This window comes from Aythya marila, assembly GCF_965140915.1.
Source record: "Aythya marila genome assembly, chromosome: Z".
Classification (NCBI taxonomy): domain Eukaryota; kingdom Metazoa; phylum Chordata; class Aves; order Anseriformes; family Anatidae; genus Aythya; species Aythya marila.
In genome coordinates this window covers 65,123,059-65,142,164 of record NC_139080.1, presented here as the reverse complement: position 1 = coordinate 65,142,164, position 19,106 = coordinate 65,123,059, and the positions used below count along the sequence as shown (strand labels likewise).

At 49.1% G+C, this 19,106-nt stretch overlaps 1 protein-coding gene across 1 annotated transcript in view; it reads left to right on the top strand.

The window, feature by feature from the left end:
* The first annotated feature begins 4,592 nt into the window (after positions 1–4,592).
* The window catches only part of PRDM6 (PR/SET domain 6), a 74,994-nt gene continuing 60,480 nt past the window's right edge, over positions 4,593–19,106 (top strand). The window contains exons 1-3 of the mRNA XM_082784104.1: positions 4,593–4,708; positions 5,177–5,708; positions 13,785–14,092. Of these exons, the coding sequence (XP_082640230.1) occupies positions 5,189–5,708; positions 13,785–14,092 (828 nt within the window). The 5' untranslated portion in view covers positions 4,593–4,708; positions 5,177–5,188. The remainder of the gene's footprint in view (positions 4,709–5,176; positions 5,709–13,784; positions 14,093–19,106) is intronic.

Here is a 19,106-nt window from a genome sequence, read left to right as displayed (position 1 = left end):
TGAAATACAGACATGAACAAGTACTTAGCAATGCAGGGACCAAGAAATCATAAAAGTTGTACTTAAGGATGTCAGTGTTCAGGCTATTAATCTTGTTGTCATCCAGAGAATGGATTTTAAATTGCGTAATCCTGTGGAAATCCTACCTGATATTTTTTTTTAGTCTATATACTGCAACATGGAATAATATTAAACCGTGTCTTTGGTTAAAACATACAAACAAAACTGTATTTGAATGGTTAACTTGATTCCTACCTAATCGGAAATGTTTTCAGATGGGCTGTGTGTGAAAGGAGGAGTGAAATTCTCCTGAATTTGGTATGTTTAAGTTCAACTCTATTTGTACTCCGACCTGATTTATTTTCCCTCTGACTTTGGGACTGATTCCCTTTGCCGTGCCATCTGCAGTGTGCCTGGCTTGGAGCAGCTCGTTTCGTTGACGGACATAAATATCTGAACCCGCCTGTTAGGGGGATTTGGTGGCTCGGGGAATTGGTAATAGACTTATGGAGCATTTCACCTCAAAGGTCACCAGTTCATATCCGCACCGGGTCAATAGTGGCAGAAAGTCGTTACGTGTCTGGCTGGCATCTGCCGGGCAGGTGCTCCCCTCCCCAGGGCACCCCCGGGCCGAGGGGCGCTCCCGGGGCCTTTTTTGGGGTCGGCGGTCGGCACCGGCACCGGCACCGCCCGAGGGGGCGCGGGCGCCCTCTGGGGCCCCTCCGGGCGGCTGCAGGGTGCGGGGCGACCCCGGCACGGCCCCAGCACCGACCGCGGCGTTGGCTGCTCAGGGAGACAGGGAGACCCTCTGAGCGGGGAAGGGGAAGGGGAAGGGGAAGGGGAAGGGGAAGGGGAAGGGGAAGGGGAAGGGGAAGGGGAAGGGGAAGGGGAAGGGGAAGGGGAAGGGGGAGGAAAGGGGAAGGGGAAGGGAAAGGGGAAGGGAAAGGGAAAGGGAAAGGGAAAGGGAAAGGGAAAGGGAAAGGGAAAGGGAAAGGGAAAGGGAAAGGGAAAGGGAAAGGGAAAGGGAAAGGGAAAGGGAAAGGGAAAGGGAAAGGGAAAGGGAAAGGGGAAGGGAAAGGGAAAGGGAAAGGGAAAGGGGAAGGAAAGGGGAAGACTGGGGAAAAGGGAAGAAGAAGGGGTAAGAGGAAGAGAAAGGGGAAGGGGAAGTGGAAGAGGAAGAAGAGAAGGAGGGGAAGGGGGAGGGCAGAGCCCGGCCTCGGCTGAGGAAGCGCGGATCGGGGCAGCCGGGGCCGCGGCAGCGCCGTTCCCGTGGCTGGGGCCGGTCCCGCTGCGGGTCCGGGCTCCCCGCGCACTGTGCAGGGGCTGCCTCCATCCCTCCTCCTCCTCCTCCTCTTCCCCTCACTGCCCTTCTTCCCTTCGAGGGAAACCGAACCCAAAGTGCGAGATGTAGGAGAGCGTGAATCCCCGTGAATCCCATCTGAATAAATGTCTATATTAATGAATTATTAACTCAGCCGCTCATGACCTTAAAACTGGAATGAGGAGACGCCTAGGGCAAGAAGGAAAGCTGCTGAATCCTTTATCGGACTCCTGTCAGAGGTAACCGACCATTTGTCTTCCCCAGATCAGGAGAATTAATTAATATGAAAGGCAAACTTTTTAATTGTGTGTCAAACGAAATCAGATAGGGTGTTCCCGATTCAATCCCGTCCCAAAAGGGGTTCAGCTCCTTTCCTGCCCCCAACCTAAAATAAAACCTTCGAGTTTCCAAAGAGGCAGGCTTCCTTCCTAAGGGTTATTAAAAAAAAAAAAAAAAAAAAATCCCAGGGAAAATGATGAATTTGGGTAGTTAATTTATCGATCTCGGCTCCTCTTCCCGCTTGTTTTATTTTAGAGGTCATTAATCAATGAAGAAAAACACCACCGTGGTCCCCCTTTGCATTTAATACACTTGCCCTCCTTATTTATTTCTTTTGAACAAATTCCTAGCAAATATTCACCAATCGATTTGCAGGCGATGGATTTTTATAAAGGTTTGATCGCTTTCTAAACGGTCAATGTGATTTGTTTCAGCGCTCGTCCTCTAAATAATGGAAAAGCCTGGGAGAAAGGGGAAGGGGGAGGCAGTAGTTAAAAACTCCTTTCTTTCTTTCTTTCCATCTATTTTTTTTCCTGCATCTTTACAGACAGAAGGCACATCCACGGGAGGAAAAAAAAAAAAAAAAAAAAAAAAGTAGGAAATAGAGCGCAGACAAACTCGTGAGAGGCAGCAGCGAGGCGCACAGACCCGCCTGCCGGGGGAGCGGGGCCGGAGGTCAGCGGTGGCCAGATCCGGACCGGGGACAGCGGGTGCGGAGCGGCCTTTCCCCTCCTCTCCGGGGCAGTGGGGCTGGGATGAGCAGCTCCTGGCCCGGCACGGCTCGGCAGGGCTCGGCACGGCCCCGAGGCGGCGCGTCCCTGCCTCCTCCGCCGCCCGCTCGCCGCTCGGCTCAGCGCCGTCCCTCCGCTCGTTTACCTTCCCCTCGCAGCCCTCCTCCTTCCCCGGCATGCTGCTGAGCCGTGCCGGGCCGTGCCGGGCCGTGCTGCCCGCGGGACCCCGCCGCCGGGGGGGTGGGGGGTGGTCTGCCCGTGGTGGGTACCGGGGGCGGGCGCCCAGCCCCTTTCCACCGCCTCCTGCCCCTGCCCCTGCCCCCGGCCGGGTGTGACCCCGAGCCAATGGCTCGGAGCTGGGGAAAAGAAAAACAAATAATTAAATAAACAAAACACAGAAGGAAAAAAAAAAAAAAAAAAACAAAAAAAACCAGCGAACAAACGGCAAGAGACGCAGTAAGAGCTTGAAGTCCCAACACGAGCCCGCGCGGGGTGTTTCTGTCAACCCGAGGCGCACGCAGGCAGGCACTGGCGATGAACTTGAGCGCGCTGTCTGGACGCTTTTGCCCGCTCCATCACACTTTATCCATCGCGAAAACGAATTTGTAGAGATCGCTGCCGCTGCAAGCCGCCTGGTGCTTTTGAACGATGCGCGGTAATGGGAAGGACAATCACGCAGAGGTCCGACTTAAAAATAAAATAAAATTAAATTAAAATTAAACAGTCGGAAGAGGTGGAATGGGGCTGTTGCCCTCAGGGAGCTGGCCAGGGACGAGACACCGTGCCACTGCAGTGGAAACGGGGAAAGGCAGGACAGCCCACTCCCATCAGGAACGTCCAGAAGCGCTTTTTGGGTAGCGGGTGTGTTGGAAAGAGCCTCACCTTGGTCCCCCCGCTACATCGCGGTGTTTCTGAGCTTTACAAGGTGGATGAATGGAGCGAGAGGACTGGACATTCATTACATTTTACACCGTAGGCTTGATCAAAGACATCAGGAAGGTTTTTATAGCCAACTTCATAACACATAAGAATCACTTTTTTTTTTTTTTCCCTAGTTGTGTTTGCCTTTAACTTAGGTGTTATCAATCTATACAGAAGATGACGGATGACCTTGTCAAAATGACGCCAGTCAAAACATTTTTTGCCCCAGCTCTGTTCAAAATTGTGCTAAAACGTCTTGCCTTAGACGCAGACAGAATCTAAACAGCAGAAGCTTTCCCAGGCTCTGCGAGAATTAAGGGTGGGAAAGAAATAAGCTAGGAACAGGGTCGGGGGGAACGGCGAGAGCGGTTTCAGCCGCGCACACGTCCCGCTTGTGAGCAAGTGTGAGCTCCACACCTGGCAACGTGGGCTTTTCCACGCCGGAGCGCTGTCCTGGCGACACAGACGCTTTGTGTAAATGTTCTGTCCTAAAGGTGACTGTGTGCATGTGGTATGCCCGAGACAAATGATAGTTCCCGCCTAGGTGGCTATTATTTTCTTTTCTGTGCGATGTAGGGGTAAAAAAGCGAGGAGTCGGTGGCGTTCTCGCTGGTGCCTGAGCTCAACAGCTGAGCAAAGGTGCGGGAAAAGGCCGGTTTTGAAGCAAAGCGGAGAGGAAAAAAAGTAGTGAGGGACGAGAAGTTTATCGCCGCAGGTTGCATCTCCTCCTCCTCATCCTCGCTGTGACCGGGAGCACAAGAGCAGGAGCCGGTCTGGAGGGGACGGGGACCTGGCGGAGCGGTGGGCTCGGTCCGTGCTCCGGGGGGGGGCTCGGGGGCAGCCTCGGGGAGCGGTGTTCCGGGGAGAGGCGCTTGGTGCGGCTCCGAGGACGCTGCAGGGGGCGAGGACGGGCTCCCCGCGGTGCCGGGTCCGGGGGGGGGTCAGGATCCGACCCTGCCCGCAGCGCTGCGCCCCCCGACCTGGGGAGGGAGGTGTGGAGGTGGGGAGGAGGGGAGGGCCGGGCCGGGCCGGGGGAGGGAAGGAGGGAAAGGGACACCTTTAAAAGTTGAGCGGGGGAACAAAGTGGGGGATGTTGCCAAAAAAAGGGCCCTGCGCTCCGGCTCGCTGGTGACTTCCCGCTCCCTCCCCTCCCTCCCCGCCGTGCACACCACACACGCACACTTGTATTTTGCGCTGTCGTAAAACCCACGTGTCTGGCCCGGAGTCTGCCAGAGCCGAGCGAGCAGCCCGGGCGCGCCTGCCATGCACAGCCACGGCAGAGGGAGCCCGGCGGCTCGCCTCTAGCCGGCCTCCCGGCCCCCGGCACCTGGAAGCAGGAGGACACCCCTCTGCCCCGCCGGCAGACCACGGAAAAAAAAATCCCTTCTGCCCCCCAGAAATCCCTCCCAAGGCTCCCGGGACCGCGCCGCAACCCGCTCCCAAGCACCCCGCTCAGGTAAGGGGGCGCTGCCCGGGGGGGGTCCGGGTCTCCCATGGGTGCTGCGGGCGCTGCCGTCGCCCCCCTGGGGGTCCGGGGTCCGGGGCCGGCGGGGTGGTTGCGCGGGGCCGAAGTTTGCTCCGTCTCCCCCTTGCGAACTTTTTGGGAGCCGTTCGCCGCCGCGGGGAGAGGGGGAAGGAGCCGGAGGGGACCGGAGGAGGGGGCGCATCCCGGGGCCGCGCAGGGACGGGTCCCACAGCGGGGGGGAGGCTTCGTGCCCCACGCACCGCGCTGCTCGCCGGCACCCCCGGGGCTCCGCGGGACCGGGTTTTCCCCGTCCGAGCCTGGGAGAAGGGCACGGGAGGGCTGCGGGGACGCTCTCCCAGGCTTCTCCCGCAGCCGGAGCCCACCCGTGGGCCGGGGCCGGTCCGGGTGGCGGCGGGCGGGGGTCTCACGTCTGCTCTCCGCTTCCCCCCCGCTCGGCAGGCAGGCAGCGCGATGCTGAAGCCCGGCGAGCCCGGCGGCTCGGCGTTCCTCAAGGTGGATCCCGCCTATCTGCAGCACTGGCAGCAGCTCTTCCCGCAGAGCGGCCAGCTCAAGAGCGCCGGGGCCCTCGCCCAGCTCCAGCCGCCCGAGAGAGCCGAGCCCCCGGCTGACAGCCTCCGCCAGCGCCCGGCCTCCCTCTCCTCCGCCTCCTCCTCCTCTTCCTCATCCACCCCGTCTTCCTCCTCCACCTCCTCCTGCGTCGCCGCCGCCGCCGCGTCCCTGGCCGGCCTGAGCGCCCTGCCCGTCGCCCAGCTGCCGGTCTTCGCTCCGCTGCAGAGCTCCGAGCCCCCGGCCGGGGGAGCGCCCGCTCCCCTGCAGGGCAAGGACTTGTGCGGGGCCGGCGGCACCAAGTGCGGCGAGCGCCCGGCCGCCCGGTTCCGCTGCACGGCCGAGGAGCTGGACTACTACCTGTACGGGCAGCAGCGCATGGAGATCATCCCCCTCAACCAGCACACCAGCGACCCCAACAACCGTACGTATCGTGACCCGCACCCGCAGCCCCGCACCTCCCCGCGCCTCTCCTCCTCCGCCTTTCCCCGCTCCGGGACAGACCAGGCTGGGCTGGGGGCTCTGCTCTCGCCGCCGGGAGCATCCTCGGCTATGCCCTGAGACGATTTTGGGGTGGCTCCGGGGCTTTCGGGGGCTGGTTTGTGGTTCTCGGTCACAGTCCGAGACCCGAATCCTTCCCTGGAGGGCCGGCGGCAGCAGGAAGGCTGTCGCGGGGGGAGGCTCCTCGCGGAGGGCCACGAAGGAAAACAGTTGCCGAAATGGTGAGTGAGAGGGACCGGCCAAAAGCTGGTCCTTCCTCGCCTTGCTTGTGCTGCCTGGCTCCTGCCCGGAGAGCCGGGGCTCCGCTGGGTGCCCAGAAATCTGTTGCTGCCCAGCAGTGTGCTGCAGCTCCGAGCTGGGCAGGGGAAAAGTTGCAGTTTCCGTCAGTCGGGCTAGGGCAAAGTTTCCCCTCCTCTTATCTGGGAGTATCGTTTTCCTTTCAGACCTCGTTAACACCTCGCTAGTTTTAGTCTTCATCCCTACCAAAAAGTGTGGCATGGTCGTTTAATAAGAAAAGCTGGTTTTCCAGGGGAGAAACATCGTCTGCCCGAGTGTCAGAATTCATTTAGCACTTGGTGGTTAGGAAATGTTTAATCCTGCTGTTGCTAATTATAGCTGGTGTGGGGTGTTTTTTTGTCTTTTTTTTTTTTCTTTTCTTTTCTTTTCCTTGGGAAGGGAGAGCTCCAAATATTAAACATATATGTCTGCTACAGGTTTGCGATTTTAGAAGTTACTTTTGCCTGTCTTTGGTTTCTGTCTCTGTCGGTACTGTGCAACCGAGGTAATTCGCGGGGTGAGAATAACTAGATGAACTATATTAATTCATCAGATTTACTGTTAACATCCCGAGCACACGGGTCTAGTCCCGTTAAAACAGCGGATCATGACTTCGGCTCGTACACTTTTTCCATGCAGACCCCCTTCTCTCATCCAATGTTTTCAAAGTTCTTTATTTCGGTTGCCCTTGCCCCCTGAAATGCCTATTTAAGGAAGGCTGTTGAACAGAGGAACGACACCCCACAGCAGCAATCCGCGAGCACATGCCCAAGCAGAGCGTGGATTCGTTTAATTTAATTTCAGATGCAGAGTTTGTTTTGAAAGTTTCCGTGAAACTCAGCCGTGTATTAATTGCACCGTGCGGATGGTAGCGTAGCCTTGGTCGCCGTGCAGAAGTCTTAGAGAGCAAGAGGAAAGTTGACGCGGAGTTTGGTGGGGATTTCCCCCCCCTTCTTAACACTGCGAATCGTTATGCGCCGGACACCAACTTTGTTTTGAGCGGCTTCTTTACGCTTAGTTTTACCTTGCAGCGAGGCGTATTAATGTATTTTCTACTCTCGGGCGCAGAAAGCGTGATCTCATAAATTACACGCACTTAGTGGAATCCGAAATGCACTTTTAATCGCCAGCCGGGCTGTTCAGACAATACGTGTTTTTCTTCTCCGAGCGGCTCCGTAAATCTGCAAGATAAAGGTTTTAAAGGGAGAAAGAAAGATAAAAAAGAGATTCGAGGTGGGGTATTTTTAAGGAGCGAGCGGAATAATAGCATGCTGCAGAATCGCTGGCGAAGTCTGCACAGTTTCTTCCCAATCGCGATATTAAAGGTGGCTTGCGGAAAGGAAAGTGGCTCGGTTCTGGCTGGGACGGGGTGCACGAAAAGACGGCTCTGGGTGCTGCTGGGGCGGCCTGTGGCTTATTTTCCGCCGTGAGACCCAAAGACTCTCATCACCGGGCCGTTTTACCGGGCCACTTGCTCTCCAACACCTTTCTAGTCGTCTCCGAGCAAAAACTTTGACCCGAGCGCCCCAGCCTGCCGGGACCAGGTGCATTTGCTGGGGGCAGCCCGTTCTCACGGCCGGGGGAGGAAGGAGCAGCATCCCGGCGAGGAGGGACAGCGGGAATCACTTGGGGACACTGGCTCCCACGCACACACGCGTGGAAAAAGCAGAGCGGAGGGTGCGGGCCTGCCTGGCCGGCCGGGGGGCACGGGGTGCCGGCGTCCCGTGGGTGCCCGGCGAGGGGCGGCGGGCAGCCGGGGTGGTTGTCCCCCACTTTGGCTCCTTCTCCATGCTGGGCTGGGGGTGCCCGTACGAGGGAAAAGAGGTGAAACTGGTCGTAGGAGAGGTGAGAAGCGATCGGCTCCGGGTCGGGCCCCTGCTTGTCGTGACCCCGGGGTGCCGCTCCTCGGGCTTTCGTCGCAGAGGCGCCGGCCGCAAGCTCCCTCGGTCCCTTTCTTTCTCAAACTCCCCCTTCCATGCACCCCCTTCCCCTCTGGAGCAATCCTCCTCTCCCCACTCCCTCACGGGCTTCGCTCCCTCCTGGCAGGAACTCCCCAAAACTTCTCCTCCGGCCGCCCCCGACCGGCCGCAGCGCAGCGCGGGGAGTTCGCAGCGCTCCTGGCGGGGCCTCGGCGCCGGGAAAACTGTGGAGAGGGTCGTGGGAGGTCGTGGGGGGTGGTGGGGAGGAAACGGGTGGGCGCCGGTGCCCATTGCCCCCGCCGCCGGGCGTCAGTGCAGGCGGCACGGCGGTGGGAGAGGTCGGCCGGGGGCTGCGGGTCGAGCGTGCGAGTGTGATCGCTGTAAATTGAAAGGGCGTTAGTTAGAAAAAAAATAAAGTGTATATGTACACATACGTATAGAGACATGCACACGTACATATCAGTAATTAGTGCCCGGGGTTCTTGCTCCCAGGGAAGTAAAGGGGACCGTGCTGAGAGCCGGGCCGGGGGCTGCGGGCGGTGAGTGCCGGGGGTACGGGGAGATGCCCTCGGGAAGGATCGGGGGTGCCGGGCTGGGGGCTCGGGGGCTCGTCCCCCTTCTCGGGGCAGAGGCTTTCTCAAGCCCTTTTGGCTCCTCCGGCTGCGCTGGAAGGCAGCGAGGTGGCGGAGCAGCGAGTGCGCGGTGCAGCGCCGAGGTGCCAGCCCGCTCCTTCCCTTGGTGCGCCCGTCTTCCCGTCCGATGCTCCGAGAATCGGGTAAGGCGCTGCGAGGTGGATCGGTGCGGGGAATATCCGGATTTTTATTTATTTATTTATTTATTTATTTATTTATTTATTTTCTCCCCTGGACTGCTGGTAACCTGTATGATTTAGCTATTTTACATCATTAGTTACCCAGCACCCTTAAACATAGCAGATAGCCATATATTAGATTGAGGTTAGAGAAGGTGGTGACTGTTTATTTAGGGTGATAAAATGGTCCATCAGCAGTAATCTCCATCGATATGTGCCACCAGGAGATGAAGGATGAGGGGACAAGCCACAATTAATTGCCCTATAGTTTTGTAGGAGAGAGTGGAGCCGGTGCGGACTGAACTTCGATCTCCTCTCCCAGAGCCTATTCATCATCTCCACATTGTATATGGGGGTCTCTCAGGGGCAGGGGGTGGCAAGGTTTATCTACACACAATATTCTCCTACCCTCCTCATACCTGACACGGAAATTTAATTCATTCACGCGTTCAATCGAAGCCGGGGAAAACCAAGCCCTCCTCCCGCAGCCTGCCCCCCGCCCGCATGGCAAAAAGAGGGAAATAGCCCCAAAGTCTATCTGCCAGCAGGGAGCTTTCCCACGGCCCCGACCCCCTCCCCACCACACGCGTGGCTACCCGGAGGGACGTGCACGGTCCCCGCCGGTCCCGGGCGGGGGGCTCGGGGCCAGGAGTCGGGAGGGGGCGGCCGGGGCCCGGGGTCCGGGGTCTGGGGTCCGGAGGTCCGGAGCCCGGGGCCCGGAGGTCCGGGCTCATGGTTTTGGGTTCGGGATGGGCTCGGTCCCGCCGTCGGGAGCGGACACGGAGGGAACAAAGCGAGGTTTGAGGAAAGAGGACAGCGGAAGGGAACGCGTACCCGTGCCCCGTCCCCGAAGGGCTGCCTCGCAGCGGGCACCCAACGGGTCTTCTCGTGGGGGCACCGGGACATTAATCTCAGCTCTTCGGTGAGGAAACTGAGGCACGGGGAAGGCGCCGTCCGCAGGAAAGCCCTCGGGAGATGGAAGGGGGCTGCCTTACCCAGCCCATCCGCCTTCTTGGCTGGGTACCTGGGCCCAGGCAGGGGCGCAGGGCCAGCGGCAGTGATTTACTTTTGCGAGCGAGTAATTCCGTGTGAAATGATGGCCACTTACACTGGATACCTGCACGCTTACAGTGAATTATGGAGTGGAGGGTCAGAGGCCACCCTCCTTTAATACCAGCAAACTGCAGGTATCCAGTGTAACTGCACCTTTGAAGCATATTATCGCCGAGACAAAAATGTATTTCCTTCATTTATTGTTACAGCTGGCTTGCTGGTTTAAACTCTGTGTTGAACTCTACCTTTTACTGACAAAAGCTTTCTCCTCTCAGATTTCCTTTAAAATATGCAGTAGTAGTATTATTTAGGTTGGAGAGCATTTAGAATCATATTTGGTGGCAATGATGTGTCCTTTCCCTTTTTGCTTGAGTCTACTACTTTTAAGTATACTCAAATGGAGTTATAGTGCTGGCATTACACCGTGCTCATTTTTATGGAGGCAAATAAATGATAACATATTGCACTCTTCCCAAAAGAGTCATACCAAACAGCTCCACTAGGAAATCATTTATTTATTTTTTCCTTGCTCTTCCTTGCTGTAGTCCTCCTATCTATAGAGCACGAAGTTAGAAAGTAAAAAAACTGATCTCCTTCCAAAGAGTCTGGCTGCATTAGGGCCCGCAAAAGTGCGTTCCCAGTGACTTTACCTTTTATCTCTTCTTATTTTGTCTGCAGACGCTATGCTCTGGCTGTAGTCCTCCTCACTTTTACCATTTTCAGCAAATCCCTCAATTTTCTCACATTTCTTACTATTCTGGGACTTGACTGAATCTTCTACAGCCAGTGGAAGTATTCATTTCTGAGGTCCTTGGGTGAGGCCCATGCTCATACAGATGTTCTCTGAGGCTGAAGCAGGAAGGGCAGGGCATGACTCTCTTCATTGCTCTGTGTGGCAGCCCCCCGGACAGCTCACGCTTGTCCCACTGTGTCCCTTTTGCACAAGCTTCCCACACCCGTGTGTATCTCAACACTTGCTTTCTGGTTCAGACACTCTTGCAGTGCCACTGCAGCCCTGATCTTAGGGAGCCACTGGGCTACAGCTCTCAAAAAAAAAACAAAAACAAAAACAAAAACAAAAACAAAAACCAAAAAACCACCAACCTTTCCTTTCCATGTATTGTTTAACACATTGCTGCACTGCATGGTGTCCTACTTTGCATTGCTCATGAAGGATGATGTTGATCTTCTTTGTGAGGCAGGAAAGTGGGCAAGATGGAGTCTGCTTTTACAAAGGACTCGCTTCCCCTGTTGTGTGAGGCAAAGAAACCTACTCCTTACAGTTTCTCCAAATGAAATGTCCTTAGATGGGTACCAAAACATTATAGAAAGTACATTTGTGTACAAAGCCTTCCACATATCAGTAGGCAAAAGTAACTCATGGGACAAGAAAAATACATACGCTGGCTTTTTATTAAGGCAAGGTAAATTAAGTCTAGTAGTGCTTCCACTTGTTGTATTATTTATGAGATATTTTTTAATGACAATTTCTAAAATTCAGTAACAACTGGAGATGGATGAATAAAGCATGCAACTCAGAAGATTTTCAGTACTGCTTAGCCTAAGGACAGACTCCCTGCCTCTCAACAGCAAGCCGTAAGACGAAACAGTTTCAGAAGATGTCCCATTTTCCAAATTTTCAGCTTTGGCAGGACAAAGGGAAAGGAGCACAGCAGGCGATAAGATACTGCAGCTGGCAAGCATTAAGACATTACCAGTGTTTTGGACAGTGGAAAATAAATATCACTATGTGTGACTTTCTGCAAGGGTAAATGACAGTGGCATGGAGCTCATTTATACTTCTCCTCAATTTCTTAATCTCTTTTCCTTTAAGAAATAGAAATTTAATATATTATTTACACATATTGTCAGCATGAAGCAAAGAAATCCTTTTTCTGGGCAGGCACTACAAGTTGTGTGCAGGAGAGACATTGCATATCTGGAGGTAGGATGCAGGAAGCTGACACTGAAATTGCCTGAATGGAGCCACAAGGATGCCTTAGTATGTTTAACGTAAGTTCCTACAGAGACACAGTGTCTCCAAAAAAGCCATCAAAAATCAGTCAGTTGGGAGGAGAGTTACGCATGCAAAGGACGGCCAAATAGTGCAAGCAGGTCAGACTCAAGGGCTTGCCCTGGGTGCTAATTGACATCATGCTCAGACATCCTCTCTTTGAACCCTCAGTTTTTCTGTCAGATGTTTTCTTTCTAACTTGCATGGTAAGATGCCAAATTTGCTTAACATGCACTCACATGCCAATTTGTTTTGTTTTGTTTTTCCTATTTGGGATCCTTTCCTGAACGATCTGGGTGTGCCAAAGTCTAGTGCAGCCTCTGAGACCTTTGTATGTGCCAAAAACACAGGGTTTCTTGATTGTTGGTTTCAAAGAGGAAAGAAGAGATGTTGCGGTGATACTCCAGCTTCCAAACTATCTGTGGAAACAACAAGAGAAACAACAACCACAAAAACACCCGACATATACTCACTGCCTTTTATTCATCATGCCTGGGAATGGCTGTAGGAATATTTGCTGCATAACAATATTCTCTGCGGTCTAGCTGGAAACCTTTTCCCTGTGCTTTCACAAATCTTCCCCCCAAGGGCTCTGGTGCAGAGTAAAGCAGTGTGCCTCCTGGATGAGGACGGCATGATGGTTTTGAGAGAAACCAGTTTTTGCATGTAGCTTTCCGCATTGGAAAGAAGGACAGCAGAATCAGTGCTGCTGAGAATCAAGGCTGTGGTTACAGGCGATCTAGCAAGGCTAACTCTGTGGCTTAGGCCAAGGAGCTCCCACTTCTGTAGTGAATACTGCTCCTTATTTTCATAAGAATGGATGCAGTAGTACAAAATTGTAAGGGGAAAGCTCTAGGAATTGCTACATGAGTATTATGCTATAGTTACTGTTTTCCCCATTTGTTTGTGTTTATGAGATAAATTTATATGAAAACCTTTCCCATAATATAAAAGTGAAATGTACAGAAGACGGTAACCTATTTCAATAGATTTATTGTTATATTAACTCAGCATACCTCTAGAGAAATGGGTTTCCTGAGCATGAAACATTTTCCTGGAAGTTGTGCATTCATGGCATGTTCAATAGTGTGTAACGGAAACATTTTACCAAAATTTCCCTTGCTCAGAAAAGAGAAATCACAGTTGGATCTTCCCAAAATACAGCAACACCATCCATTACTAACCCAGTTAGGGAAATTAACATTTTTTACAAAATGGTCTTTTTTCATGGGAGCTGCTCACAAAACCAGACATGCTGTTCTCGTTCTTAGCCTCAGCTACCTCAGCTTGGCAAACAGCACGCGTTCCAGTTCAATAAAAATTTTTAAATGTGCGCTAGGGATCAGCAATACTTGCTACATAATTTCATTTTTGAGATTAGATTCGCTTATAAGGAAGTAAAGATGCACGCATTCTCTGACTTGTCATTCATGAAGTTCTACTTAATTTATTTTCTGAATAGACATGCACGCACACATCTGTCAATGTAAAAATTAGAGCGAATGTTCATTCAAAGTAAGGATGAAATTAAATCCTGTTCCAATTAAACCCTTGGGCTGAGCTGTGGTAAGGCAAATGCGGGACACTTGCAAGGCATTGAGAGTGGGTTTTTAAATGTCTCTCTGAAACACAACACTGGGGTGGTTTAAATGGGCCCTGTGTTCATTAAAAAAATAAAAATTAGAAATTGTGTCGGGATGAAAGAGTCTTGGCAGGTCCGTGAACACACTGTGCTTGCAAACTGTCTGCGGGGTTTCTGCTGAGCCTTCGGGATTTCTCTCTTTTTAAAGGCTTGGCAAGGTTAGGCTGATGCACCATATGAAAGGGCATGGGGCACATGTGTCCTGGGTGGCCATGAGATCACGAGCAAAGCAGAGGGACCGGTGTGACCTTGGCGCTGACAGCGTTCTCCCCTCTGCCTCCCAGGGTGTGACATGTGCGCCGATAACCGCAACGGCGAGTGCCCCATGCACGGGCCCCTCCACTCCCTGCGGCGCCTGGTGGGCACCAGCAGTGCTGCGGCAGCGGCTCCTCCACCCGAGATCCCCGAGTGGCTGCGGGACCTGCCGCGGGAGGTGTGCCTGTGCACCAGCACGGTGCCCGGCCTGGCCTACGGCATCTGTGCAGCGCAGAGGATCCAGCAGGGCACCTGGATCGGGCCCTTCCAGGGAGTCCTGCTCCTGCCAGAGAAGGTCCAAGCGGGAGCCATCAGGAACACTCAGCATCTCTGGGAAGTAAGTCGTTGTCTTTCCTTCCTTGTCAAACTTGGTTATTTTGAAACAGATGTTGAGTGTAATTGTGTGTAGGACTAGCGTAGTTTTACACGGTGATACAAACCAAAGCAAAAACATGAGGCAAAAATGTCGGTAAGCTAACACTGCAGGTTTGAAAGTGTAGCCAGGGCAAGCATGAGCCCCTAACTGCTGTGGGTATCCAGGAGGCCGGCAGGCACCTCAGGGCCCCAGCTGGTTCACATGGCAAGAGCAGATCATGGCCGATGCTCTGCTATGGCACACAGAGACATGGCCAGAGACGGCTGAAGGTTACAACAAACAGTGGTCTTCATATTTTGGCCTCTGTAACAAGGGCTGAAGGAGCTGCCGGGTTGCAGTCCTGGCTTCATGCATCCCCTCTGTTTGAGCACAGCGTGCGGGTTGAGGCGCTGCACTGCAGCACGGCCGTGGCTCCCAGGCAGTCCAACAGAGCTCCTGAGAGAAGCGCAGGAGCCTCATCCACAGCCCTGCCGTTCATGATTAGCTCGCAGTTTAGCTCAGCTCTGGTTGTGCACCGACCATGAGTTCCCCTAGTGGTGCTTTCGATGCCTGAGTGCGAAAAGCTGTTTGCGCTGGCGTTTTGTTTTGTATTTGTCACCATCTTAGAGGGAGCAACAGTGATAATTGATACAAAAACGTTCAGGCTGTGATAATTTGGCTTGCTTAGCGACAAACTCTAAATAATCTGCTGTGGTTTGGCAGAAGAGGCCACTGTATTCTTTTGGCTGTATGGGGACATGTATGGCTATTACTGATCATGACCATGTACACAGTAAAGCGCCAGATTTTCATGCTTGAGTATTGTTTGTACACAAATGTTAATGACAATGTCTTGTGAAAGCTAATTTAGAAAGAAAATGCAACATATGCTTATTTTACACACAGATCCAATAATTAACAAGGAACAAGCGCAATCCTTATGTGTGCCAGTAATTCTAATTTATAAGAACAGCCTCCCATCTACCTATTCTTTCTTGTCATTGCTTTGCTTTGTGCTGGAAGGAGTCAGTTTTGTTAAGTCCTCTCTGGAGCCACAGCTCCTGCTCATTTCAAGGGTAACGATATGGAGAGAAAGCAGAAATGTACCCATAGATCTACAGGTGTTATTTACTCATCTAAACCAAATCAGAACCTCCAGAAAATAAAGAGACATGCTGGCTGTTTAGAAACCCAGAAAGAAGCCCATGAAGATCCAAGGAGCCTTTTTGCTGTCTGCAGTGGAAATATAGTAAAAAGGAATATATATTAAAAATATATTTGATGTTGTGGAGCCAACTCTTTCATATAGTACTCACAGAAAATCTGTGAATATTTAGGTTGTTAGTTCTTTGGAATTGATGATCACCTCTTTTCATCATTCTGTTCTGTTTTCACATGTTACCTGATATATGTGACCTGTTTCCGTTAATAGGAACTCCTGTGCATCTCCTATGTGCAAACAAACAGTAATAGCACATCAGGGGCTTTGTCTAAAAGTACTTGCCCACAGGAGTCATTGCAGCGAGAGAGTTTCACATTAAAGAGTAAAAGATCAGTCCTGGAGCGCAGTTAAATGTATTCCATAAAATATGGGATGACTTGAAATTATTGGGAGGTTTTTGTTGCTTTCAGTGGAGATTGTATTTCTCTTGTATACCAGATATTCATAAATCGGGCTTAAATCTATTTCTATGAAATCGCGGTGATTATAAGGTATGTTCTTAATCTTATTTATTTATTTATTTATTTATTTATTTATTTAAAATGAAACTCTGTAATGACTTTGGAGTCTTTATTATGTCTCAGGTGTTTTGTGTTTTAGGCTATGTTAATTAGCATAATGTTCAATGATAAAATAAACTTGCCATATCATCAGCTTACAAAAAACATTGAAATTTAGCTAAAATATATAGAGTTAGAAAGTTTTATGTTAGCCTTAAATATTTACATTATCAATTAAAAATTCATTCCATATAAATCAGTTTTATGCAAGTTAAGTTACAATGTTTTTTTTTTAATTTTTTTCTTTTTGTAGGCAAGAATTTTTTAGTCTAATTTCAGATTAAATTGTTTTAAAGAAATCAAAGAAGTATGGGGGTGGAGGGGCAGAGCCAAAAGCAAAGAAGAAAAAGATGTCAAGTGAAAATAAGACACAGCACTGATGTATGTGCCAGATTCAGGTCACTGGTGGGTGTCAGCTGAGTTTTTATGTGGAATTGCTCGTCTGTTCCTAATACACAACAGAGATTTCCCATTGGCTATCAAAAGTGACTGTGTGTTTATTTTAAGTGAGTTATATTCAAAATAAAAATTAAATTCATTTTTTTTTCTTTTTTTAGGGGGGAGCTATTGTGGGTCATGGTCTCAGATTATTTCTGCTAATGCCAAAATTTGTTAGCAAAGAATAACATATCCCAAGCATTAGCTAAACATAATGCTTTGGACATTTCTTTTATTTTGACTTTCAATTCAGTGTGTTTTTTTCTATCAGAGAACAAATGTTTAATAAAGGAAAATATAGTAGAATAAAGCAGAAAGTGTGTGTGGGTGTTTACAAAGGTGACCTATGAAAATTAATACAAGCAATAGAAAGTATGCGTTTAAATAACACTTTTACTCTATATAGTATAGGAACATAGACTAAATCACCACAAACATTAAAGGAATGTTCCACTGTTGTCCCTTTATGAAGTTTTGACTAGTCAGTTCTTTTCAACCAATTCTTTCAAGATAGAATCAAGTACAAGTATGTGCACAGTTCGGTTATTCAACATTGGGTTGAATATGTGCCTCGTAGAGGAGATGAATCTTTCTTAGTACCACTAACAGCTTTGTAATATTATTGTTTTTTTTTTCTCCACATTGCAAAGTAAAGTTGATAGATGTTTGTTTTCATTTATAATTCTTTGTTTTCAGTGTACACCAGATAAATAAAGTGGCTATTGCAAAGTCTTTTAAGCACAGTTACTGATTTGGTGGCTGTTTAACTTTCTTTGTTGTGGGAAACATCAGAAACATTGCATTTGATGTATAGTTCAACACTATGGAAATATGCTTCAGTCTGTCTGCACAAGTGTTCCCACCATGCACTCAATGTTTGCTTTGTATGTAATCCATATAGCATAACGTACAACGATTCAGAGTAAATTACATACCATTCCATTACCTCACAACAGGCCTCGACACCTATGGGTGTTCATGGGAAATTATAGAGCTCTCTAGCAATCAGCCAAGATAATTTTTTTATAACTTACAGAAAGATCAGTTCTTCAGAAAGCCAAAAATATTAGTCATTTTCAGTTTTTTTTTTTTTTTTTTTTTTTTTCCCCCCCTTTGGCCCACTTTTATCCAATCCAGAGTTTGCTTGTATTTTATAAAAATACAATAAACTCTGATTTGTTTAAAACAAAAACAGGACTGGGTGTATTAAGTAAACACTTTCTTTGGTAATACAGGCATTTATTCCAGCGCTGCTTGATAATATTTCATTTTTATTTTTTTTTTCATTTTGAAGTAATGAGAACAATCCTTTTGTTATTGCAAAGAAAACAGAGACTTTCTCAGCACTTAGGTCTTACTGATGAGAATGAGATAATTTTCCCCTAATGTGTTTTCTAATAAAGAATTGAAAAGGCACACTTGATTCCAACATATATGAAAACATTATCTCAATTATTAATGTGTCCTTATTCCCTGGAGATAAATTAATCTAGATGCACATGGTTTCCCCTTTCTGTTTAACATCAAAATTTAATAAGAGTAGACTTAAGGAATGTATATGATATACATTTAAAAATCTATTAGAATAAAATATAGAAGTTTAAAAGGCATATACATTTTAGTAGTCAAATTTTTTCAGGCTCCAAACTTTAAACTGTGAATTCTGGAAATAGCTAAATCATAAATGGTCTTTTCCCCTGAAAATATAATTTAGATGAAAAATTTTACTGATAGATGCCTCAAAAGATGGAATTTTTCAGTCTCCTTATTTCATTTGCCTGATAAACAGTTTGCTTTTTTATTTTTATTTTTTATTATTTTTATTTTTATTTGTCTTTGGTTGTTGCTTGTTTGTTTATTGCCACAGATCAAATAGTCTTTTTCTTGGAATAGTTCAAGAATGTCAGATACATTACTATACTTTATTTTAACTTGATTTTATTTAAGTGTTATTTATTTTTTTAAATGATTTTCCAATTTTTTTTTTCTTCTTTTACAGGGATGTTCAAAATATATGTACATCAGGGTGTTCATTAGTAATTACAAAATGGTAAAACTATGTTACTAATTTTCCACTTAAATGGATAGGATTAACTGGCATTACTAGAAAGTATGTATGTCATTTTAATAAAGTACCATGTGGGTACTTATCGGCCTTCCTGTGTCCCAGCTGAAGTCAAAGAAAATACTGCCTTTGACTTCATCCGGACCTAGAACAGGCATTTTGGTGGGACATATGCTTTTCAGAGTCTGTGCAGCTGTGCTGTGCACTTTTGTACAAATTAATCTGCAGAGGGAATCCTTACCTTTCAAATGAAGAACTTATAGTTATATCCACTTATAGTGATAGATTTGTATTCAAATTCTCAAGGCTGTAGTTTTGGACTAAATTCACTGTTACAGCAAAACACTAGGGGATAGAATTATGTGCATGCCGCAGTTCTATTAAAGTGAAAATTATGTTTCTCAGCAATCCATCATCTAGTATTCTAGACTGCTTGTCAGGCCTGTTTCAAATATGTCATGTTCATGAAATTCAAATAATTTTGGCTTGAAAAAACCCTTAGCTATATTGCTATTATATCTTAAATTATGCAGACTAACAGCTGGCACCATTCTCTTGTTTTGTTTTGTATTTTCTGAGGATTTTGTGTGGTATACAAATTTCGCATTTGTTTTCTATTAAAAAAAAAAATCCACATTAATTTTTAATTTTACATGGATTTCAAATGCACATACTGCCTACTGGAAATGTCCCCAGTGTTGTGTTCAGTAG